Raw genomic sequence first — 27137 nt, forward strand, 5'->3', positions numbered from 1 at the left:
CTATAAAAAACACACACCAGTTCTGTGTTTGCTTTTCACAAGAAGCATTGCCTGATGTGAATGATGCCTCGCACAAAAGAGCTCTCAGAAGACCTACGATTAAGAATTGTTTACTTGCATAAAGCTGGAAAGGGTTATATAAGTATCTCCAAAAGCCTTGCTGTTCATCAGTCCACGGTAAGACAAATTGTCTATAAATGGAGAAAGTTCAGCACTGCTGCTACTCTCCCTAGGAGTGGCCGTCCTGTAAAGGTGACTGCAAGAACACAGCTCAGACTGCTTAATGAGGTGAAGAAAAATACTACAGTGTCAGCTAAAGACTTACAAAAGTCTCTTGCATATGCTAACATCCCTGTTAGCGAATCTACGATACGTAAAACACTAAACAAGAATGGCTTTCATGGGAGGATACCACAGAGGAAGCAACTGCTGTCCAAAAAAAACATTGCTGCACTTTTACAGTTTGCACAAGAGCACCTGGATGTTCCACAGCAGTACTGGCAAAATATTCTGTGGACAGAAGAAACCAAAGTTGAGTTGTTTGGAAGAAACACACAACACTATGTGTGGAGAAAAAGAGGCACAGCACACCAACATCAAAACCTCATCCCAACTGTGAAGTATGGTGGTGGGGGCATCATGGTTTGGGGCTGCTTTGCTGCGTCAGGGCCTGGACGGATTGCTATCATCGAAGGAAAAATGAATTCCCAAGTTTATCAAGACATTTTGCAGAAGAACTTAAGGCCATCTGTCCACCAGCTGAAGCTCAACAGAAGATGGATGTTGCAACAGGACAACGACCCAAAGCATAGAAGTAAATCAACAACAGAATGGCTTAAACAGAAGAAAATACGCCTTCTGGAGTGGCCCAGTCAGAGTCCTGACCTCAACCCGATTAAGATGCTGTGGCATGACCTCAAGAAAGCGATTCACACCAGACATCCCAAGAATATTGCGGAACTGAAACAGTTCTGTAAAGAGGAATGGTCAAGAATTACTCCTGACCATTGTGCACGTCTGATCTGCAACTATAGGAAACTTTTGGTTGAAGTTATTTCTGCCAAAAGAGGTTCAATCAGTTATTAGATCCAAGGGTTCATATACTTTTTCCACCTGCACCGTAAATGTTTACATGGTGTGTTCAATAAAAACATGATAACATTTAATTCATTGTGTGTTATTAGTTAACGTTTGCAACCTCACGGACTAATGTTAAAACTCACACTTTTATTTCATTCTATTAAAATTAACAACAAACTACTTGGCTGAGTGTGGCTTGAAGCAGAGATCCTTGAAAGTTAAGTTTTTGCATTTTAGTACTGCCATTTAAAACTTTTTTTTTTTTTTCTGCTGGGTGTTGCCATTTAAGCCCATTTTTTTTTCTCTGCTTGATTAAGAGGAGTGGCCTGGGCAGCCAGGTGCTATAAATTGACCCACTAGACTCTCTAGAGCCTGCTCTTCCTGAGGCTTGCTCTACTAAGTGGACTTCTTATAAGGCTCCATTCACACGTCCGTGGTGTGTTGCGGATCCGCAACACACCCGCCCGGCACCCCTATAGAAATGCCTATTCTTGTCCGCAAGCTGCGGACAAGAATAGGACATGTTCTATCTTTTGCGGAGCTGCGGACCTGAAGATCGGGGCCGCGCTCCGCAAATGCGGATGCTGACAGCACACTGTGTGCTGTCCGCATCCATTCCGTCCCCATAGAAAATGAATGGGTCCGCACCCGTTCCGCAAAATTGCGGAACGGATGCGGACCCATTTGCGGACGTGTGAATGGAGCCTTAAGTGGAGTTAAAAAAGGGAGTTTAAGAAAAGGAGTTGGAAACTAAGGTTGGTTATAATTTCCTTGTGTGTTGTTGGCTTAGTTCTAGGTAGTCCTTCAACTACAGCAGACAGGGTTTAATTCTAAATCATATTACCTGTTTTACTTTTTTACTGTTGTAATCCCCATTTAATATGTGTTGCACAATTGACAACGCAGTCCAGTGCACATCTTGCATGATGTATGCAGTCCTGAAACAGCCGTTCAAGGGTGTATATCTTTGTTCAAGATGTGAGCAAATTACCCATTTGGAATCGCTAATCGAGTCTCTAAATGGGCAAGTTGCAACACTGAGAGGCATTGACAATTTGCAAAAGAGTTTGCTTCTCACTGAGCAAGCACTCTTTGGGGTAGATGAGGGGGAGGGTGACAGAGAGGAGGCTGAGGAAAGTGAGGTAGCTAGCTGGGTAACAGTTAGAAAGCGGGGTAGAGGCAAGAGTGCCAGGGAGGCTAGCCCTGATCTGACACACCCCAACAAGTTTGCACGTTTGGCAGATGAGGGGGATGTCAGTCCAGGGACAGCACTGCTGCAGCCGGACACTTCCTCTGCCAGTCAGGGGAATGTCAGCTCCAGTAAGCAGGGGACCAGGAGAGCAGGGCAGGCCAGACAGGTGCTGGTAGTGGGAGACTCCATTATTAGGGGAACAGATAGGGAAATCTGTCACAAAGACCGTGATCGCCGAACAGTGTGCTGTCTTCCTGGCGCTAGAGTTCGACACATCGCGGATCGGGTTGACAGATTACTGGGAGGGGCTGGAGAAGATCCAACGGTCATGGTCCATATCGGAAACAATGACAAAGTTAGAGGTAGGTGGAGAGTCCTTAAAAATGATTTCAGGGATTTAGGTCAAAAGCTTAGGGCAAGGACCTCAAAGGTAGTATTTTCCGAAGTACTGCCTGTACCACGAGCCACACAAGAAAGGCAATGGGAGATTAGGGAGATTAACAAGTGGCTCAAGAACTGGTGTAGGAGGGGTTTGGGTTCCTGGAGAACTGGGCCGACTTCTCTATCGGCTACAGGCTCTATCGTAGGGACGGCTGCACCTCAATGGGGAAAGGGCAGCTGTGCTGGGGAGAAAGATGGCTAGAAGGTTGGAGGAGTGTTTAAACTAGGGACTGGGGGGAGGGTAATTACACTATAGGAGGGGAAGATAGTGCAGATAGAGACCGGGGTCAAGGTAGTGGGGACTGGGGGAGGAATGGAAGGAGGGACTAGAACAGTTCAGAAGGAAAGGTGTAGGGTAAAAAATATACATAAACCTCTCAAATGTATGTATACTAATGCCAGAAGCCTGACTAATAAAACTGGGGAGCTGGAATTAGTGATGTGTGAGGAGAACTATGACATAGTGGGAATAACTGAGACATGGCTGGATGATAGCTATGACTGGGCAGTTAATGTACAAGGTTACAGTCTGTTTAGAAAGGATCGTCAAAACCGGAGAGGGGGAGGGGTCTGCTTTTATGTAAAGTCTTGTCTAAAGCCCACACTCCGTGAAGATATAAGTGAGGGACATGAACATGTGGAGTCACTGTGGGTAGAGATACATGGAGCTAAAAACAACAATAAATTACTAATAGGAGTATACTATAAACCACCTAATATACCAGAGTCCACAGAAAATCTACTACTAAACGAGATAGACGAGGCGGTAAATCATAATGAGGTGGTTATTATGGGGGACTTCAACTACCCAGATATAGACTGGGAAACTGAATCTTGTATATCTCATAAGGGAAACAGGTTCTTGGCAATAATCAAAGACAATTACCTCTCCCAACTGGTTCAGAACCCGACTAGAGGGACGGCCATACTGGACTTAGTATTAACCAATATGCCTGACAGAACAACAGACGTGCAGGTCGGGGGACACCTGGGAAATAGTGACCATAAAATAATAACCTTCCAATTATCATTCAAAAGAGCGTTTCTACAGGGAGGAACAAAAATACCAAACTTCAAAAAAGCTAAATTTAGCCAACTAAGAGAGGCCATAGGCCTAACTAACTGGGACAAAGTCCTCAAAAATAAAAATACAGCCACAAAATGGGATATCTTTAAAAACATCCTAAAATCTCATTGTGAGAGGTACATACCGTATGGGAATAAAAGGTTAAGGAACAAAAAGAAACCAATGTGGATCAATAAAACTGTAAAGGAAGCAATAAATGACAAAAAGAAAGCATGTAAATCACTAAAACAGGAGGGTAGCACGGAAGCACTGAAAAACTACAAGGAAAAAAATAGAACATGTAAAAAACAAATAAAAGCGGCCAAACTAGAGACCGAGAGATTAATTGCCAAAGAGAGTAAAACTACCCCTAAAATGTTCTTCAATTATATAAATGTTAAAAAGTATAAATCTGAAGGTGTCGGCCCTTTAAAGAGTAATGAGGGGGGAGTCGCAGAGAGTGACGAGGAGAAAGCAAAACTGTTTAATATTTTTTTCTCCAGTGTATTCACTGAGGAAAATTAAACTGTCAAATGACATGCCGAATGTAAAAATAAATTCCCCATTAAAAGTGTCCTGTCTGACACAGGAAGAAGTACATCAGCGACTTAAAAAGATTAAAATAGACAAATCGCCAGGACCGGATGGCATACACCCCCGTATCCTAAGGGAATTAAGTAATGTCATAGCCAGACCCTTATTTCTGATATTTGCGGACTCTATACTGACAGGGAATGTCCCACAGGATTGGCGCATGGCAAATATGGTGCCAATATTCAAAAAGGGTCCAAAAACAGAGCCTGGAAACTATAGGCCGGTAAGTTTAACATCTGTTGTGGGTAAAATGTTTGAAGGTTTTCTAAGAGATGCTATCTTAGAGCATCTCAACGGAAATAAGCAAATAACGCCATATCAGCATGGCTTCGTGAGGGATCAGTCATGCCAAACTAATTTAATCAGTTTCTATGATGAGGTAAGTTCTAGACTTGACAGTGGCGAATCAATGGATGTCGTATATCTGGGCTTCTCCAAAGCATTTGACACTGTACCACATAAAAGGTTAGTATATAAAATGAGAATGCTCGGACTGGGAGAAAACGTCTGTATGTGGGTAAGTAACTGGCTCAATGATAGAAAACAGAGGGTGGTTATTAACGGCACATACTCAGATTGGGTCACTGTCTCTAGTGGGGTACCTCAGGGGTCAGTATGAAACCCTATTCTCTTCAATATATTTATTCATGATCTCGTAGAAGGCTTGCATAGTAAAGTATCAATTTTCGCAGATGACACTAAACTGTGTAAAGTAATTTACACTGAAGAGGACAATATACTACTACAGAGGGATCTGGATAGATTGGAGGCTTGGGCAGATAAGTGGCAGATGAGGTTTAACACTGACAAATGTAAAGTTATGCACATGGGAAGGAATAATGCAAGTCACCCGTACATACTAAATGATAAAACACTCGGTAACACTGACATGGAAAAGGATCTAGGAATTTTAATAAACAGCAAACTAAGCTGCAAAAACCATTGTCAGGCAGCTGCTGCCAAGGCAAATAAGATAATGGGTTGCATCAGAAGGGGTATAGATGCCCGTGATAAGAACATAGTCCTACCACTTTACAAATCGCTAGTCAGACCACACATGGAGTACTGTGTACAGTTCTGGACTCCTGTAAACAAGGCAGACATAGCAGAGCTAGAGAGGGTCCAGAGGAGGGCAACTAAAGTAATAACTGGAATGGGGCAACTACAGTACCCTGAAAGATTATCAAAATTAGGGTTATTCACTTTAGAAAAAAAGACGACTGAGGGGAGATCTAATTAATATGTATAAATATATCAGGGGTCAGTACAGAGATCTATCCCATCATCTATTTATCCCCAGGACTGTGACTGTGACGAGGGGACATCCTCTGCGTCTGGAGGAAAGAAGGTTTGTACAAAAACATAGAAAAGGATTCTTTACGGTAAGAGCAGTGAGACTATGGAACTCTCTGCCTGAGGATGTGGTGATGGTGAGTACAATAAAGGAATTCAAGATGGACCTGGATGTATTTCTGGAGCGTAATATTACAGGCTATAGCTACTAGAGAGGGGTCGTTGATCCAGGGAGTTATTCTGATTGCCTGATTGGAGTCGGGAAGGAATTTTTTATTCCCCTAAAGTGGGGAAAATTGGCTTCTACCTCAGAGGTTTTTTTTTTGCCTTCCTCTGGATCAACTTGCAGGATAACAGGCCGAACTGGATGGACAAATGTCTTTTTTTTCGGCCTTATGTACTATGTTACTATGTTACTTAGGAACATATGTTAATACTCTCAGGAATGGAAACAGGGGCATATACCATTTATGTTGGTATATATGTGTATATATTCACACTCAGTTTCAACTGACTTGTGGGATATTGCACCCTCTAAATATCCAATTTTCCAGTGACCACCCTGCCTCAATTCCTGTCTAAAACCTAAGTCCTGTGTCCCTACATGTTTCGCCGAGCCTCCTCGGCGTCTTCAGGGGAAACTATAACTGTATAGGGACACAGGCTCGGCGAAACATGTAGGGACACAGGGCTTAGGTTTTAGACAGGAATTGAGGCAGGGTGGTCACTGGAAAATTGGATATTAAGAGGGTGCAATATCCCACAAGTCAGTTGAAACTGAGTGTGAATATATACACATATATACCAACACAAATGGTATATACCCCTGTTTCCATTCCTGAGAGTTTTAACATATGTTCCTAAGTAGTTTGTTGTTAATTTTAATAGAATGAAATAAAAGTGTGAGTTTTAACATTAGTCAGTGAGGTTGCAAAGTTACGCTCAGGTCCGAGTGACCACCTAATCCCAAAATGATATAATATAATAGCGTAGCAACCTCCTGAGGGATTCCCCCGTGTGTTATATTGAAGTTATTAGTTTAAGCAGACTGTGATTGTCTATTGCTGTGACTTAGATGAAGATCAGATCACATTTTATGACCAATTTGTGCAGAAATCCATATCATTCCAAAGGGTTCACATACTTTTTCTTGCAACTGTAAATAAAAATAAGAATTTCTATGCATCTGTAATACTAATTGGAGAGAGAAGGGACTCATCATAATAAACCCTACCAGGAAATATGCTTGTTTTAAAGGGAATCTGTCAAGTTGAACATGGTGTCTAAGCTGCAGGCAGCATGTTATAGAGCAGGAGGAGCTGAGCAGGTTGATATATAGTTTTATGGGAAGACACTCAGTAAAACTTGTAATTTATGTGTTTAAATTTCTGCTTTGAAGTCAAGGAGGCGGTCCTATCGGTGATTGACAGCTATCTGTACAGTCATAGAAGGAAGGCCGTCAATCACTGATAGCTCCGCCTCCTTGACTTCAAAGCCCAGAATGAGCAGAAATTTAAACACATAAATTACACGTTTTACTGATTCTTTTCCCATAAAACGATCTATCAACCTGCTCAGCTCCTCCTGCTCTATAACATGCTGCCTGCAGCCCAGACACCATGTTCAACGTGACAGGTTTGCTTTAATAGGCCTGATCATAGCGACACATTCTATTTAAAGTCCTCCAACCCAGATATTTGTGAGTACATCTAATATACAGCACTGTAAGTACTGTGAATAGGTGATAGATTTTTGCTCTCAGCACAAGTTACAGGTTATTATTCAGTGTGCTGTAATGAAACCAATAATGACCAACTACTTCTTTACTACCGTACATCATAAAATTACCTCAATTGGACTCTGTATGATTTATTTTATGAAACCTGTATGATGTATTGTGTTGCATTATCTGGAGATGTAAAATGAGATGCAAAGGCCTCTGCGTCACACACTGCTCATCAAAAAGCACAGGCTGTACAGGAGCTAGACGGCTATTCTCCACTGGTAGCATTAGTACATGTCACCCACAGTCTCCTCTATCTGAGCTACCTCCTTCAGCTTCATCAATCACTGGGTCACGATGGCCTTTTCTAGTTAGATGTGCAGCTGTGCCGTGTTCTTTTCTTTCTTTTTCTTTTTCTTTTTTAAATGAATGAAATATATAGGGATATTCAACTGGGTGCATATTTTCATTCATCTCCCGACTGATACCTTTCAATAACCAACACATATAGTTATTTACAAAAATAGTAAATGTGACGCACAGGAGTGACTAATGACCAAAAGAGGTGCGCTCAGTCAAGTGGACTCACCCTGTCCACTCAGACTGAGGAAGGGGTAATTCGATACCCCGAAACACGTCTAGCTAAGACAGGACCCCAAATTCTGGGACCACTTGGGAAGCTGGAGGATTGGACCGGATTTTCGCAAAGAGAAATCGTCCGCCACACGAATGGTATATTCGAAAAGCAACCTCGAAGACCTGATTCCATGGTGAAGGTCTGACTGCATGTGCCAAACAGTTGCCAGTGTGGGAATTAAGGACGAATATCACTCGTATACTACTGGTCTACATATTCATAGGACCACTGTACAAAGCAACTTTGTCGACACAGCAAGTGAGACGGTAAGACCGTTCGATTTTAATCCGGCATAATTCAAACTTTCGTTGCTAACATTCCAGTGGGACGGCGCTGGTTCATGCAATTAGCGCGACACCGCTTCGCTCTGTTTGCTTATTGCTTACTGGGACATTAAAACTTTCGGATACCACTGCCAACTTATCGAATTGGGCGTATTTTAGGACATTGCTTATATCGCTACCAATAGATTCGAGACTTTTCCCATACGAATATTCATACGAAATATTTATACAATTTGCATCTATTGACGTTTAGCAATTGTGAATCGATTATTCCATTCTATTTATTTCTCGAGTTTTGATGATATATTGTATCCCATTAATTTTATGATATTTTTGGGTATTACTGCCTGTTGTGGATTTTGGGTATGTTTTTTAGCCATTTGTGATATTATCTAATATTTACCACCGCTGTGTACATTGCCACCTATTGAACTATATCTATTGATTTGATTCCCTCATAATGCAAGTCTATGAGCAGAAGAACGGATCCGTCCTTCCCTCTTATGGATTCCGTTATAACCATGTTAAAACGAAAAGCCATAACGGAATCCCTAACACTAGTGTGAACCCACCCTTAACCAACAGCAATTACAGTATATACAATTTTTTCACACTTATGCCTTGATCACTGGCCACAAAGAAATACATGCTACAAAGCTATATTCTATAAGGCTATATAATTCTATAAAGGGGTTGCCCAACATCATTAAAAAAATCTCAGACAATTCCTACAATATGTTAAAAAACAAACAAAAAAACAACATATGCTCACCCCTTACTCCTGCTGCAGTTTTTTTGTGACTGGCTGAAGGGGCGAGGTGCTGAATCCATGCACATCACTACACATCACAGTAGTCAGTCACATGCTTGAATTCTCACCTCACCGCTTCAGCCAATCAAGGTCCTCAGCTGTATACTGCTAAGGACAGTGATTGGCTGCAGCAGTCACGTGCCATATCCAATGAAAACAAACAGTAGCAGAAGAACCAGGAGAGTGGGTGAGTGCTTATTATTTTTTTCTTTTTAGGGGTCGTTCAATATATTTAAATTATCTCGGACAACCCCTTTAAGGTACCCATACACATATGAGCAAAGTTGTCTAAACTTACTGATTTTGGCAGAACCAGACAACTATCTAATGTGTGAGGGGGGCTGACTCTCCCCGGATGAAAAATGGGTTAAGCATGTTAAATTTTAATATACCCAATCTTTTGCTGTAACAAAAGACAAACCGCCACCAATAGGTATCTGACAGCTTAAAGGGAACCTGTCACATTGCACATGGTATTAGAGCGGAAGACAGCATGTTATAGAACAGGAAGAGCTGAGCAGATTGATACATAGTGTTATGAGAAAAGATTCAGTAAAATGTGTAATTTACTAATTTATATCCACGCTCCTTCATATATCATTCAGCTCCTCCTGCTCTATAACATACTGCCTGCAAATTAATTCACATTTTCATGGCGACAGGTTCTCTTTAATCCCTTGTTACCATTGAGAGAATACGCAGAGCTTGGCGTGCATGGGGAAGAACAGTGTAGCTGTCGACTGAGCAAACATATGTTCAATAGGTACATGGCCACCTTTAGAGCTAAAGGAGGACGTGCTGAACCTAGCCAATGCGTGTCTCTCACCTGTCCATAGTCCTTCATAGGGCACCTGAAGCAATCGCCTCCTGGGTTCTTTATTGCTATACCTCCATGTTACACGTTAGTATACTGTATACGGCAAGTGTTGACATAGCAACTTTTTAAAGTGTGCAGAACGTTTTTGTATCCACAATTCTGAATACTATTAGCAGCTTGTAATTATCCGCAGCAGTCAAACCCTAAATTAACACTTGGCAGCTGCGCAGCAGTTTTGAGAATACAGCACCATGGATTTTCTTGCAACAGTTTAGAAGATGTAATCATGTATTTGATTAGGCAAATCTGATATGTGATGAAGCCCCCTGTGAAGGCAGGGTATTGGACCCCATAGATCTAAAGGGCTTTTAAGATTTAATACAAATGAAGCTAAATCTTCGTACAATAAAGTTGTGATGTATATATTTTGAGTATCAATCCCTTTTTGCTATCAGCGGATGAAATTGTCGTTTCTGGGGCACTAACCGATACTCAATCCTCAATCTACAGTACAAAGCCTGTTGTGCGCTAACTCCATCAGCAGCACAAATCTCTCTCCTGTCCTGATAGTTTGCCACAAGTGATCAGTGTAGGGCCTCATGTACACGACCGTTGTGTGTTTTGCGTTCCACAAATTGAGAAAGGCGTCCGTGTGCGTTGTGCAATTTGCAGAACGGCACGGATAGCCATTGATATAACTGCCTATTCTTGTCCGCAAAACGGACAAGAATAGGACAGGTTATTTTTTTTTTAGGACCACGGAATGGAGCAATGGATGCGGACAGCACACAGAGTGCTGTCCGCATCTTTTGCGGCCCCATTGACGTGAATGGGTCCACATCCAAGTCGCAAAAACTGCGGGTCGGATGCGGACCAAAACAACGGTCGTGTGCATGAGGCCTAGGTCAAATGAATCAACCTCTTGGATAAGAGCATACCTAGGATCTGTTCTGGTTGAAGACTCAAATATTTTAATGCATTTGAAAGCAAACAGAGATCTTGAAAGCAAATAGGAATTGAAACCTAAGAACTGAGATCTAATTACACAATGACTGAGCCTCATTTAAAAAGTTAGATACCCATTTAAGACCTGACTCTCTCAGCAGAGAGCCTGAGTCTGCACACAATGTCAGTAGTCCTTTCCACAGAAAGGGGTTTTATTACGAGGGATTGAGGCCACTTTCAGACGAGCGAGTGTCACGTTCTGGACTCGCAGTGCAGCTCTCGTCCTGAACTTCCAGAGGGGTCGCATAGCATTATACTGATTTATGATGCTACGTAACCCTTACAGTTCTGGAATGTATTGGATAACACCGACAGCATTATGTCCAACTTCTGGGACCCCCAAAATCCTGAGAATGAAGTGGCCACAGTGTTCATCACTAGCCTCAGTGGTCTCACCTCATGTTAACAGATCCTGGTGGAGAGGATCAGAGCTGCAGCATTGGAAGTGGTGGGGTAGAAACTTTGAGTATTGTTTATTTTATTTTTTTATTACATTAAGTAGCATTAGGGACATTTTAACCACTTCCCTTTGCCCCATTTATTTATTTATATAAATTTCCCCATTTTCCATTTATTCATTTTCATTTTTACTTCCTGCCTTCCAGGAGCCATAGCTTTATTTTTCCGTTCATATAGCAGAACAAGATGAACGTTCTAATGGCACCATTTAATAATGCATGTAGTGGGAAGCTGGAAAAAAAAGTGGAGGGAAATTGAGAAAAAAAAAAAACACAATTTGTTTTTACAGCATTTCCTATGTGGCAAAACTGATATGCAGACTTCATTCTGCAGGTGAGTATGATTAAAGCAATACCAAGTTCATATAGTTTTCCTTTTATTTCCGTACTGATTTTATATTTTTTCTTTGCATTGCCATACTCTGACCCCCAAAACTTTTCAAGCTGTGTAAGGGCTAAATTTTTACAGGCTGATCTGTATTTTTCATTGATACTATTTTGGGTGCTGCATGGCTTTTTGATTACTTTTTAGTTAATGTTTTTTGGGAGGCAAAGCAACCAAGAAATGGCAAACCCGCCATTTTTCCCTTTACACCGTTCACCATACAGGATAAATACATATCTTAAAGGGAACCTGTCACCATGAAAATACAAAATAATCTGCAGACAGTATGTTATAGAGCAGGAGGAGCTGAGCAGATTGATACATAGTTTTATGGGAAAAATTTCAGTATAACTTGTATTTAAATCATTGAAATTCCTGCTCATTCCGGGATTTGAAGTCAAGGAGGCGGTCCTATCAGTGATTGACAGCTATCTCTGTTACAGTCATAGAGAGAAGGCTGTCAATCATTGATTGGACCGCCTCCTTGACTTCAAATCCCAGAATGAGCAGGAATATAAATTAATAAAATGCAAGTTTTACTGAATCTTTTTCCACAAAACTATACATTATCTGCTCAGCTACTCCTGCTCTGTAACAAGATGCCTTCAGCACAAATACAGTGTTCAATGTGACAGGTCCCTTTTATTATTTCAGGCATTACCAAACGCTGCAATGACGTTTATTTTTATATTTTTATTTTTTTGTAAAATGGGGAAAGGAGAAATCTTACACCTTTACATCTTTTTGCTTTTCCTATTTTTTTTATTATTATTTTAGTCCACCATGTGATTGTCTGATTGCTTCTACCATAGATTGCAATGATTTATCATTGCAGTCTGTGGGAGAATCAGTGTGTTCTTACCAAGCTCTGCCACAGGCATGGCTTGATGGAAACTTTTCTACGGCAGGCCTTGGAGCCTTCATATGGCGCCAGGCCGCCATAGCAGCTGGACATCTCAGGCAATCTCATTGTGAGGGAGCCATTCAGCCCCTGGGTGCACCGCACCTCCAGTAAATGACCGACAACTTTAAGTAAATGAAAAGTAAACTTAAAGAGCAATGAATAATAATTATAATAATTTGTCCTTGGGATGTTTTCAGTTCTTTTCAGCTGTTTGATAGTTCTATCAGCTCCTGGAAATTCTGCCTAGTTATGTAATAGTAATAGAGAAGAGATAGATCACTGCATAACTATGCTGCTTTCATTCAGCTGTCTGCAAAAGTTAGGCAACATGACCCAGCTTCACTTGAATGGAATTTTGCTGCAGTTTCCACACACAGTGAGTAGTGTTGAGCGTGAATATTCGAAATACGAATATTTATCGCGAATAACGCAACTTCGAGAATTCGCAAATATTTTGAATATAGTGCTATATATTCGTATAGTGCTATATATTTGTTTTTTAGAAATACGTCATTTTTTTCCATCTGAAAACATGATTCCTGGCCCACAAGCAACGAGGAATCAAGACTTCAGATGAAAAAAAATGACGAATATTCTAAAAAACTAATATATAGTACTATATTGACTATAGTGCTATATATTAGTTTTTTTTAGAAAGGGGAGTCTGTGCTAATGCGCTAAACTACCCTCTGAAGCCCCTTCATTCTCAGAATAGTTGTGTGTGTGTGTGTGGGGGGGGGGGGGTTAGTGTGCCCAGAGGTCGAACCCCCCAATGATCATAAAGTCATGATAGGTTCTAGCAAGAATAAATGGGAATAAGGCTTTAGCATCATGGCATATTCTAGCGCACAAAGTTATTAATCTTGAAAAAATACTAGATAACTGAATAATTATTCCCCAATATGATTTTTCATTTTGTTATCAGAACACTTCTGCGTCGAAAGGGAAGGATTTCAGTCAATTATTTACATCCATTTTCCTAACTTAAAGGGGTTTCCTTACCTCTGGGACTGACTCCAATCTCCAGCACAGGGCCCTGTAAGTAAAGGAGGGCATACCACACAGGAGCAGCTTGCTGTCTATTGACTGCAAGCGCGACCACCTCTCCATTCACTGCTACGGGGCCGATAGAGTGCTCAGCTATTTTTAGAACTTCCACAGCAGTGAACATTTCCACAGCTGCTTTTTTTTCTTCACTTTGGGGGCTCCTGGAGACAGGAGTGGGTTCTAGAGGTGGGACCTGCACCTATGTGACCCTGATTGTACACTGCGTGCAGAATTATTAGGCAAATTAGTATTTTGACCACATCATCCTCTTTATGCATGTTGTCTTACTCCAAGCTGTATAGGCTCGAAAGCCTACTACCAATTAAGCATATTAGGTGATGTGCATCTCTGTAATGAGAAGGGGTGTGGTCTAATGACATCAACACCCTATATTAGGTGTGCATAATTATTAGGCAACTTCCTTTCCTTTGGCAAAATGGGTCAAAAGAAGGACTTGACAGGCTCAGAAAAGTCAAAAATAGTGAGATATCTTGCAGAGGGATGCAGCACTCTTAAAATTGCAAAGCTTCTGAAGCGTGATCATCGAACAATCAAGCGTTTCATTCAAAATAGTCATCAGGGTTGCAAGAAGCGTGTGGAAAAACCAAGGCGCAAAATAACTGCCCATGAACTGAGAAAAGTCAAGCGTGCAGCTGCCAAGATGCCACTTGCCACCAGTTTGGCCATATTTCAGAGCTGCAACATCACTGGAGTGCCCAAAAGCACAAGGTGTGCAATACTCAGAGACATGGCCAAGGTAAGAAAGGCTGAAAGACGACCACCACTGAACAAGACACACAAGCTGAAACGTCAAGACTGGGCCAAGAAATATCTCAAGACTGATTTTTCTAAGGTTTTATGGACTGATGAAATGAGAGTGAGTCTTGATGGGCCAGATGGATGGGCCCGTGGCTGGATTGGTAAAGGGCAGAGAGCTCCAGTCCGACTCAGACGCCAGCAAGGTGGAGGTGGAGTACTGGTTTGGGCTGGTATCATCAAAGATGAGCTTGTGGGGCCTTTTCGGGTTGAGGATGGAGTCAAGCTCAACTCCCAGTCCTACTGCCAGTTTCTGGAAGACACCTTCTTCAAGCAGTGGTACAGGAAGAAGTCTGCATCCTTCAAGAAAAACATGATTTTCATGCAGGACAATGCTCCATCACACGCGTCCAAGTACTCCACAGCGTGGCTGGCAAGAACGGGTATAAAATAAGAAAATCTAATGACATGGCCTCCTTGTTCACCTGATCTGAACCCCATTGAGAACCTGTGGTCCATCATCAAATGTGAGATTTACAAGGAGGGAAAACAGTACACCTCTCTGAACAGTGTCTGGGAGGCTGTGGTTGCTGCTGCACGCAATGTTGATGGTGAACAGATCAAAACACTGACAGAATCCATGGATGGCAGGCTTTTGAGAGTCCTTGCAAAGAAAGGTGGCTATATTGGTCACTGATTTGTTTTTGTTTTGTTTTTGAATGTCAGAAATGTATATTTGTGAATGTTGAGATGTTATATTGGTTTCACTGGTAAAAATAAATAATTGAAATGGGTATATATTTGTTTTTTGTTAAGTTGCCTAATAATTATGCACAGTAATAGTCACCTGCACACACAGATATCCCCCTAAAATAGCTAAAACTAAAAACAAACTAAAAACTACTTCCAAAAATATTCAGCTTTGATATTAATGAGTTTTTTTGGGTTCATTGAGAACATGGTTGTTGTTCAATAATAAAATTAATCCTCAAAAATACAACTTGCCTAATAATTCTGCACTCCCTGTATATCCTAGCGAAATGCCATCAATGTCCAAGATGGGAATAGCCTTTTGATGCTTAAAGTGCCTCCACTTTAAAATGTTTCAAGAGGTTAAACAAACTTTAACAAGATAATAAACCGCAGAAAACGTCTAACCCCCTGCCGATCCATTACAGCAGCTCTGATGGTCCCATTCGTCTTTGTTTCCAAATGGTCACATGCCCTACCACTGCAGCCAATCGGTGCCTTCGGTGGTCACATGCCATACTACTGCAGCCAATTAGTGCCCTTGGTGGTCACATGCCATACTACTGCAGCCAATGAGTGCCCTTGGTGGTCACTTGGCTTACTACAGCCACCACCACTCAGCAATAGGAGCCATGAAACCAGTAGTAAAGCAATTGACCACTGAAAACACTGATTGCCTGCAGCGGTCATGCATTGGTCTCTTGTAAAGAAAGACTAGGGCACTGCTAGAGCTTTTTGCATTGGATTGACAGGGGGTTGACGTGGTAAGTATTGGGTTTTTACATTTGTTGCTGTTTTCATTATTTCAACCCTTTAATAAAATAATGTCAGCTACTGTATTCTGATTAATAATCTACAACTTTATCATAGTGTGAAGGAAAAATGGCTTATAGTCTGAGTGCAGACAGACTTTCCACTGGCTCTCATTCCTCAAAGGATTGTTTATGTCCCCGCTACACATACACACACGTAGTTACAATGAGAAGAGAGTGGTTATTTTCCAACGGCATGTCTCTGAGGTCAGAGGTTTTCCCTTGAAAGGTAGGAACAATGGAAACGACTGAGCGATTGTTCCCATGCCTGCAGAACATGACGGATTTATCCTCACCTAGCATCTGCTTCACTGTAATATTCTCTTGCTACAATGTCTTCAAACAGCTCTCCGCCTGTGACCCTGAGAGATAAAGATAGAAAAAGGCTGCTGAGAAATGGGTGGAAAAAATAATGAATAAATATAATCAAACATCCAACAGCAAAGCTGAAAGCCTAAGGGAAGCCTGTGGCAGAGCGTTCCCTCTCGACAAGAGCAAGCCACGAAGGGTCAATTGGCGCTGCGTTAAAAGCAACTCTCTGGAACTGCAAACTGGCTGATAACAGACGTGGTGACTCAGTGTAGGCATTAACTACCCAGGAGGGACCCTGACCATTTCCCTGAAGACACACAAACATAATGCATCCCCCATTACACGTATGGATAGGAGAATTAACCAGACCTTAGCTGAAAATGTGAAAGGTGTTTTCTGATAGGACTATCACTAGACGTATCAGGAGTCAGATTCAGACCACATTATCCCTGATAAGAGATAAGTTTCAGCATGAAATGAGTGACAATCTCTGCATCCATATATGTTCTGTCATTGCAGATAAAAGGGTTTATCAGATCAGATCAGCGGGGGTCCAACTTCTAGGAACCCCACCGATCAGCTGTATTAAGACGTGACGTCAGCTCAGCTGCTATGAAAAGTACCGCATTGTGCTTGGTAAGCCACGAGGAGTCCTCCCTAGAGCTCCAGTGAGCACTTAAAAACAGCTGAGTGGCCATGGTGCCAGGAGAAGGACCCCCACCAATCGAGATTTCATATTCTTAGTATAAGTCAAAAATATGTAAAACCCAGACAACCCATTTAAGAAGGACCTGTCACCTCTCCTGACATGTCAGTTTTAGTGAGTACTTGCACTCCCCATGTAATAACAATCCTGGAGCATCTATTCTCATGGCTCTATGTTGTGCCTTTCCTTTATTATCCCCACTGTAGGTTATGAATTAATTGCTATCTGTGCAGGGACACATCCCCAACTGGTAACACCCATCTGGACCTTCTTTGCAAAACTGCTAGTAATGCATTCAGAACTTCTAAAAGAAATAATAAAGGAATGGTACAACATAGAATAAGAATAGATGCTCCAGAATTGTTACACGTTTAAGCGCTGGTTGTTGTCAGGCTGAATCCCGGTATGAATGCCAGATCCCATCATAATCAGGTGGGTATGCCGGAAACAATGAACCCTGACCTTCCAGAACAGCCTGCCAGATAGTTTTAACGTGTATGTGCATGTAGTCTAAGTAAAATGGAGGCAGAGCTTCATAGCAAAGTGCTTTCTGCATTGAACTACTTCACAGCCCCTCGCCTCTGCTTTGATTGACAGCTGCAGCGTTCCAGCCAGGAGACCACTACAGCGGTCACTCAATAGAGGGGATGGTCCGAGACGCAGCACAGTGCAGAGAACAGAGGGCACTTTCCAGTAAAGCTCTACCTCCTTTTCACCAAAGGAAAAGAATCTAGCAGAATAAAATGTCATATTCACACTACTCATGATGATAAAAGCCTGTGTTTGTACTGTTCTTTTCAAACACTACCTACTGTTGTCAACAGCACAGCATGGTGAAAACTGCCAACAGCTTCCCCCTGCCGAAAAAGCTTGCCAGATATTAAGTGCTGGAGTGAAACTGGCCTAAGCAAACAAATCAATAATACAGAAAAACAGAAGGAACTCACGCAGGATTTCCCTGCAATCCATTAACAAGAACAGGTACCAGTCCGTACCTACTGTACTATAGGCAGAATATAGAGTAATGGTAAAGGGGGCATCCGCTATTCTCTATTATGCTAGCTCAGGAATGCGGAACCTGCAGCCCTCCAGCTGTTGCAAAACTACAACTCCCAGCATGCCTAGAAAGTCTACAGCTATCAGCCTACAGCAGGGCATGGTGGGAGTTGTAGTTTTACAACAACTGGAGGGCCGCAGGTTAAGCATCGCTGTGGTAGATCACTCGTAATATCAGAGGCTCTGATATGAAAACTATATAAACTGAATAAAACATCATTCAGCTCCAAGTGGGCACACGAGAAGACACAGATAGTCCCACCTATGCAATCCTGAGCAATACTCTTTAAAGGGAACCTGTCACCGTGATTTTGTGTATAGAGCTGAGGACATGGGTTGCTAGATGGCTGCTAGCACATCTGCAATACCCAGTCCCCATAGCTCTGTGTGCTTTTATTGTGTAAAAAAACGATTTGATACATATGCAAATTAACCTGAGATGAGTCCTGTCCCTGAGAGGAGTCCAGCGTGAAGGAGCCCAGCAGCGCCCCGCATCCTCAGAATCTCCTCCTTGCTCCCCGATGTCACAAAGCTAGAGCGCCGTAATCTCGCAATGCGCAGTACCTTCACTCAGGCTGATGCCAGCACAGGGAAGGAACACTATGACGACACTGCGCATGCGCTAGCTCGCACATTGCGAGATTACGGCACTCTAGCTTTCTGACGTCGGGGAGCAAGGAGGAGATGCTAAGGATGTGGGGCGGTGCTGGGCTCCTTCACGCTGGACTCATCTCAGGTTAATTTGCATATGTATCAAATCGTTTTTTTTTTTACACAATAAAAGCACACAGAGCTATGGGGACTGGATATTGCGGATGTGCTAGTGGCCATCTAGCAACCCATGTCCTCAGCTCTATACCCAAAATACCGGTGACAGGTTCCCTTTAAAGAGGACCTGTCAGCTATCCTGACATGTTTGTTTTAGTAACTCATTGCATTATCTATGAGATATCAATTCTCGGACATCTTTTCTTATAACTGTCTGCTATGCTGTTCCTCTACTATTCCTATTAGGAGTTTATGGATCTATCATCCACTGGGTGTTACTATCCCCTTTCTCTGCAGTCTGCCATAGCCAGCACTTATCAGTGTCAGACAGAGCAGGAACACATACCTCACTGGTAACACCCAGATGTCAAATATTCTGTTCAATTCTAATAGGAATTATAGAAGAATAGCAAAGCACGGAGTGAGAAAAATAGATGTTCTAGAATTGTCTTTTCATGCGGAATACAATTATTTAGTAAAACAGACATGTCAGGAGCAGTGACAGGTCCTCTATACACCTCATGCAAACGACCGTGTCCATTTTGTGGTGTGCATGCCACCCTTTTCTTTCTCATTTCTATAGAAATGTCCTATCCTTATCCGCAACACGGACAAGAATAGGACATGTTCTATTTCTTCTTTTTTTTTTTTTTTTTTTTTTTGCTGGATCGTGGCAAAAATGGGTTGAATAGAATGAATGGGTTCGCATCTGATCTGCAAAAAAATTATCTGATGTGGACCCAAACTACGGTGGTGCGCATGAGGCCTTAAGCATGAAGAGTAATGAAGCAATATGTTTGACATTTTTTATATTTCAAAAAATACAAATCTTCCAAAAAGCTATGATACAGGTTCCTGGTTGGGTTTTTTCTTTGTAGATGAATAGTTGACATTCTCTACATGGATAATTTATTGTCCATATTGTAGCAAGCAAAACAGACGGCAACAAACATCTCTACTTGTAAAGTTGCAAGAGGAAAAAAAAAACTGGCGAAAAAGCAATTAATATGTGCAGATGTCACCAGTCTGCTTGTTACACAAGCCACGTAGCTGAAGATTACTAAAGGAGACAGGAGAAGCTTCCTTTAAGTATATACTTACAGGTCAAAAACAAGATAGTGAAAACCTTCTTCTGAAATACTGTCATGGAGACGCACTGCAGAGAAATAGAAGATCTCAATAAGAATCTCAAGCAATCAAACACAGCAAACACAATTTATAACATAGTAACTGCAGTAACATCCTAACGTACGGAAAACTTACATTATCAGAGGTCTGTAAAAGAACTGTCTCAACTGCCAAAAACAACAACTTGCAGATATGCGATAACATTAAGAGGGCATTCACACGACCGAATCGGTTTTGCGATCCGCACAACACGGATACCGGCTGCGTGCTTTTATTATTTTGCAGATCAGAATGCCCCGCCCTTTGTTAGAAATGTCTATTCTTGTCCACAAAACGGACAAGAATACAATGTGTTCTATTTATTTATTTCTTTTTAAAGCCGCAGAACGGATATATGGACACCTCTTTTGCGGCCCAGTTAAAATTAAAGGGTCTGCAAAAATGTGGATCGGATGTGGACCGAAAATATGGCCCCCTAAAAGCAATTCCAGTTAGAAAGGATTTACTGCTACATGGTAAAGGTTTCTACTTTGATCAGAATTGTCACACATTGACCATACATTCTTTTTTTATTTTTTTCTCTCTTTCAAAGTTTTTCTTAGTTATTATATGATATCCATGTTTTGTTTTTGTTTTTTGAGGGGAGATTTATCAAAACTGGTGCAAATGAAAACTGGCTTAGTTGCCCATATTCCACCTATCATCTTCCAAAGGAGCTCTAAAAAATGAATGATGAGATCTGATTGGTTGCTACCGGCAACTAATCCAGTTTTCCTTTACACCAGTTTTGATAAATGTGCCCCTTAATTTTTAAACAAGGGCAGAATCACAAGGCAAAGTACAAAGACACGTAAAAGAGTACGTAACAGAATTAATGGCAACTAGATCCGGGGTTGACCAACAGGCAAGAACTATGTGACCCATCACCGGATCCACCCAAATGTTTTCATTTTAATCCAGAAGAGTAGAGAAAAACAGAAGAGAAAGAAACTAACACACAAGAAAGAAATGAAGATGAAAGACAAAGAAACGAGAATAAGGTAGAAAGAGTAAAAACAGGGAGAGGACAGGGTGACGGAAGCAGCTAAGGGAGGGGGAAGGAAACGCCAGAGCTTTGAGAGGATGTCTCCAGGGAGACTAAGCTAAGGACAATCAAGGATCCTTTCAGACAGTGTGTTGCAAGTAATCATGATACTCCATGGTGTATTGAAATTCCATCCAATAAAACCACTTTCTATAAATCCTATCAAAACAATTGTATAAGGCGGATGTCTAGTGCTCCATGTTACAGGTCATCATTCATTTTCAAGAACCAGAGAGATATGGACAGATGGACATCTTTTCTCCACAGCAGTGAAATGAAAGCCATGACCATAATCACCAGATGGTGTAGAATTGATATGCTGCCCATCCTATGTTGGTACCAACAATACAATTACCACTTGTAAAAAGACTAGGGGGCAGCAGATACTTCTTTCTCCAAAGTAAACCAAGACCAGGATGTGCTATCTTAAAAAGGACCTGCTGATGCTGCCACCCTGCCTGTTTTCTTTTTTTTTTTCAAATATCGCTCCTACGTCCCGCTGTGCCCACTTGCAGTTTTCCCACTCAGTATGTTAATACTGAGCATCGGTACAGGGAGGAGGAGACGCCAGGGTTTCTCAATGGGCGTCTCCTTCTCCCTGGCTGTGCCGCGATCCAAATTCTTCTAAATTTAAAGCCATGGGCAGTACTATATATATATATATATATAAAAAATGTTTGCGCTTCAAGCGCCATTTCATACACCCCTTTTTAGAGGGTACCTGATGTGTTTTATTATGGGTCTTTTTAAATAAGATTTTATCTAGAAATTAGGCTCTAACAGATATAGGAAGATGGAAGTTGGAATGAATTCTTAACTTCAGATAGGGTTTTCATATCGATGGCCTATCATCACGATAAGCCAAGAATCTGATTAGCAGGGGTCCCCGATACCCCGCTGATTATCCGTTTCAGAGTCGTTATGGCACCAGAAATACACAGTTCCATCGGAAGGAGCTATTTATAGGCAAACTGCTCCCAAAGTGATAGGGAGCAGGGCTACAATTACAATACTACTGCACACTTAACAAGGCTGAAAAGTTCTGGTGCCAATTTCTGGCCTGGAGCTACTCTGAAACAGCTGATAGGTAGGTAGGGGCGCGTGGTGTCAAACCCCCAGTGATCAGATATTAACAGCCTATTCTGTTTATAGGCAAATCCTTTTAAATATGTGGCAGTTAAATGAGCCTCTACAGTACTCGTGATAAATACCGGACTAACATCACAGGAGCCTGTAGACAGTTTGCAATATACCCTCCTAAGCTGTAGTCTTCAACTTCTTGTATACTCCGCTGGGATAACCAAAATGACTGGGGGACAGTCACACGAATAAAGTAGGACCGTACTGTTCTAGTCCTGGGGTTAAGGACTCTACCAATAATACATTGATGGTGTATCCTAAGGAAACCCCTTTATATGAACAAAATTAAGACTTTTTTTAAACCAGCATATTACATATACCATTAATAAAATACTAGCAAGTAGACTATCACCATAGCCAACATCGTACCTATGTTCTACGTACCATGGGTATCTGTAATGTGAAGCAAAAAAAAGGATTTGCACATTCAACTTTTTCCAATTCTAGTATTTTATAAAAGGAAAGTGTGAATGGCACCTACCTACAGAATGGAAAGCAATTATCTCTTATAAGACCATGGAGTTATGAGGCTATTACTTGTAACAACTCCCCAGTGAGAAGAGTATTAAGGTTTTCTAGCGCTTAGTAGCTATTTAGCATGCCATCCATTATTGATGGGTGTCACCCAAAAGGTGTAATCAACAACCAGAGTAGTTAATACGTTGTTAAAAAGAGATAATTACCTAACACCACATACTTGATCTAACACTCCTTTTACTGCAATAGTATCAGCTTGGTGATAACTGTATAAGAGGCATGAGCTGCATCCAGGAGGCACATGTATCCTAGGATCTGACATCTGATGACTGGTTGAAGAGGTTTCGAGCATTGACATGCCCACTGCTGTCCATATTGGTGGAAGTTACTAGAAAGCCTGGAATCTAATTTGCAAGAAGGCCCTAAGGCACCGCCAAATACATTATTCAATGCTTTACTGTGGAGCACAAAAGCACATAACAGCAACATTTCGGTATGATGGCCCTTCTTCAAACATACAGCTTGAGGAAGGGCTCCTTGCAAAACATTACTGTTATGTGCTTTAGTGCTTCCTACCTACTGGACTTCTATGGTGGATCTAAGTGGAACTCACCTACAATTTAGCACAACTCATCCTTACCAGGTGAAGAATAAACCACTCAAAAATATTCACCTAAAATAAAACAAAATGCTAGAGCTATAACATGTTTACTGCAGTTGCTTCCAACCAGTTGTTAAAAGTTTTGTTCAAAATTGATGCTTCATAGCTTTTTCTCAATGCGTTTTACAAGGTTCTGAAAATTGCATAGAACACCGGTGAAGGTCTTGGGCAAGGATGGAGTTCTGTAGTTTCTATGCTGTCTGCTTGTTTATGTGGGTTCCTCTGGCATTTTGAAATATGCTGCAGTGTGTGGAAAATTCAAATATGTTGGAGCTTTAAAAGCAAAGTGAACAAAACAAAGAACCCCTGACCCATTATTTTTCATTTAGGGCAAGTATATTATATCATATTCATCTAATTTTCCATCACTATACATACTGGAAATTTATGTTAAGTTTATGGCAATACTGTTCAGTAAAAGAAGATTGGATTTTAGCGCCGTCGCATAATGTAAAGGACAATTTTCGGTTTTCTTTATGGAGAGATTCAAGCGGATTTGATGAAAAGGAAAAAGCCAAAGGTTCATTTCCTAATCCAGAAACTAAATGAGTTTGTCATCTGAAATAAATTACTTGACCAATATAAAGCAAATAAATGCCATGATTGAAAATAGAGACTGCTTTGTAGTTTGTTAAATCGTCATCTCAATCTGCTTAGGGCCAGCGACAATGGGACCTCTGTTGCCATAACAACAGTCAATACTTTTTGAACTAATGGCTGTTGTCGTAGCAACGAGCCTCTCTCCAATTGCTAGACCGCTGTATGATCCAAAATCATTCTACGGTGAAATCCAGTGCAGCCCTTCAATTGCCACGAGCATGGGTCATTAAATCATCTACGCTTGCTTTCTCCAACATGATTTCTCATTGGCCATGTATCTTCCATCCACAGGGAGATGAACAAGATCCAGGAATTATCCAATGCTAATCCCCAATGAGGTTGTGTGAATTAACAAGTGGGGGTTGTAGGGCCGCAGTCCTTGCCTTCGTGGTAAATGAAGCTGTCCCAAAGTTACCTGTGACTAATGGAATTCTAGGGAATTATCTCTGGATGCGCGGACTACAGAAAACAGCCTGAATTCCCGGCACCTACGCTTCTGATGCACTTGTAATCTCCGTTCAGTTTACATTCCTGACCATTACCTTCACAGTCTGCTCTATAAACACGCTAACCTTCAGCTATAAAAAGCAATGCAAGAATAGAATAGTCCTACTTGATATTATTGTGAACTTCTTTATTAGTACTGCGAAATAACAGATCCCAGATAAGGAAAGAGACTGTGAAATATATTATACCAATGGGTACTAATAGCAGCGTAAGTTCTACGTCCCAGTTAAAGGGGTTTTCCAAGAGGCTGTAAAATTTTAAAGGACGCGGTGTAAAATGAAAAAAAATAAATAAAAATAATTCTTTAAAATGTCCATCTGGTTCAATGCCGTTCATTGTTCCCATATTGTAGCAGTCATGGGACTGATGAACAAAAAAAAGAGAGGGCGCTCCCTGGTGTGAAACCTTCTAGGTCACTGTATTAATTCCTGTGGGTGAATACACATTACCGGATCATGTGAAGGGCGAAGTTCCTCCACACCAGAAAGGGAGACCATGCTGCTGCCCTCATTCGCCCAATACTGCATGGAGAGGGCCGGAAGAAAAGTGAAGACAAAAAAGCTCACAAAGGTAGCAAATAAAAACAGCTCGCTGCAACGAATACTTCGAGGTAGGTGTTTTATTGTCTAGTGATGAGTGAAGCGAGCTTCAGATGCTACATCCGAGGTCGCTTTGTTCAAAACTTTGGATTAATACTGTATAGAGATCCGTATATACAGCTATATGCGGAGATCCGTATAACCGCTTTCCACTCTGGCCAAGAGAGAAGGACCCTAAACAGGGAACTGCCTCTGGTCAATCTCATTAAGTAATAGTTAGGTCAATAACTTTAAATCTTAGGTTCCTAAAAGGACCTTTACCTGCCATGATGTAGTCACACATTCAACCTCAATGTATGTTCCTGTAATGTTACCTATTACCAACAGGGGACTGGACAGCAGCTACTCAGACTTTTAGGTCCCAGCATTAGAAAAGACTTGTCAGATATAACTGTGTAATACCCAACACATTCACTAAAAATCTGTTGTATACGTAAAGTAATATGTAACGTACTCCACAATCAGTCCCATGTTCTAACTATTGTACTGTAATCATATTACACAACCATGACTTAAAGAGGAACACTCACAGGATAGACCGAAAAGCCTAAGAACTTTGCATGACCCTGTGAAAGCTAATAAGCAGACTAATATAACCAAGCTCCTGTCTGAGACCTTCTTCCTCTTCCACCCCTCCAGGCTGCGGAATGACTACCGTGTACATCAGACAACCTTAAGGTTGATTCACTTCATAAAGCATGCCATGAAAAATGTTCTCTAATAATGATGTACTGTAGCTCACAGAATGAAGAATAAGACCATTACTCAAAACAATAGATGCTGGTGGCATCTAAAACATGGAGGACATTTATAATCTTCTGAGTGCCAAATTAATGGCACCAAAAAGTATCAAATTTCAGTGCACTTCGTTGAGAATTATGTTCAATTACACAGATCAATTGAAATGAATGGGTCAGGATTCAGTCCGGATGCTATGCGATTACTACACACATCACATCCAGATGGACAACTCCCTCCCTAGGGATGTATGTTCCATGGATGCCATGTTTCGTAATCCACTGGTGAAGAGCTACTCTCCACATGGAATCTCTGGCGTTCTTAAAGGGAACCTGTCACACTGAACATAATGTCTGAGCTACAGGTAGCAAGTCATAGAGCAAAAGATGCTCCTGAGAATGATATACAGTTTTATGGGGAAAATTTCAGCATAATATGAATTTCATTCATATAACTTCCTGATCATTTTGTGCTTTGAAGTCAAGGAGGCGGTCCTATCAGTGATTGACAGATACCTCTGTGTACACAGTCATAGAGGGAAGGCTGTCAATCACTGATAGGACCACCCCTTGACTTCAAAGCCCAGAATGATCAGGAAGTTAAATGAATGAAATACAAGTTAGGGTCCATTCACACATCTATATGAATGGATGCGGAACAGGTGCGGACCCATTCATTTCAATAGGGCCACAAAAGATACGGACATCACATCGTGTGCTGTCCGCATCGGTAGTTCCGTTCCGCGGCGCCGCAAAAAAGATAGAGCATGTCCAATTCTTGCCCGCAGCTGCAGACAAGAATAGGCACTTCTATCACAGTGCTGACCATGTGCGGTCCGCAAAATGCGGAACACACATGGCTGGTGTCCGTGTTTTGCGGATCCGCAATTTGCTAACCACAAAAGACTTGGACGTGTGAATGTCCCTTTATACTGAGTCTATTCCAACATCGGCTCTACACCATGCTGGTGGCATATTACACTGCATTTTCACATTGAAATGTTCCCTTTAGGCTACATTCACACGTCCGTGGTGTGTTGCGGACCCGCAAATTGCGGGTCCGCAACACACCAGCCCGTCACCCCCATAGAAATGCCTATTCTTGTCCGCAAGCTGCGGACAAGAATAGGACATGCTCTATCTTTTTGCGGAGCTGCGGACCCAAAATCGGGGCCGCGCTCCGCAATTGCGGCTGCAGACAGCACACTGTATGCTGTCCGCATCCATTCCATCCCCATAGAGAATGAATGGGTCCGCACCCGTTCCGCAAAATTGCGGAACGGATGCGGACACATTTTGCGGACGTG

General features: G+C 41.6%; 1 protein-coding gene across 17 annotated transcripts in view; it reads right to left on the reverse strand.

Annotated features, from left to right (window-relative positions):
• The window catches only part of CAMK2G (calcium/calmodulin dependent protein kinase II gamma), a 275469-nt gene that overhangs the window by 89012 nt on the left and 159320 nt on the right, over positions 1-27137 (reverse strand). For all 17 annotated transcript variants that reach the window (XM_040437117.1, XM_040437118.1, XM_040437119.1 and 14 more), the window contains exons 4-5: positions 19999-20053; positions 16352-16417 (exon numbers count right to left, since the gene is read on the reverse strand). In XM_040437117.1, the coding sequence (XP_040293051.1) occupies positions 16352-16417; positions 19999-20053 (121 nt within the window). The remainder of the gene's footprint in view (positions 1-16351; positions 16418-19998; positions 20054-27137) is intronic.

Source organism: Bufo bufo, chromosome 6 (genome assembly GCF_905171765.1).
Source record: "Bufo bufo chromosome 6, aBufBuf1.1, whole genome shotgun sequence".
Taxonomy (NCBI): Eukaryota; Metazoa; Chordata; class Amphibia; order Anura; family Bufonidae; genus Bufo; species Bufo bufo.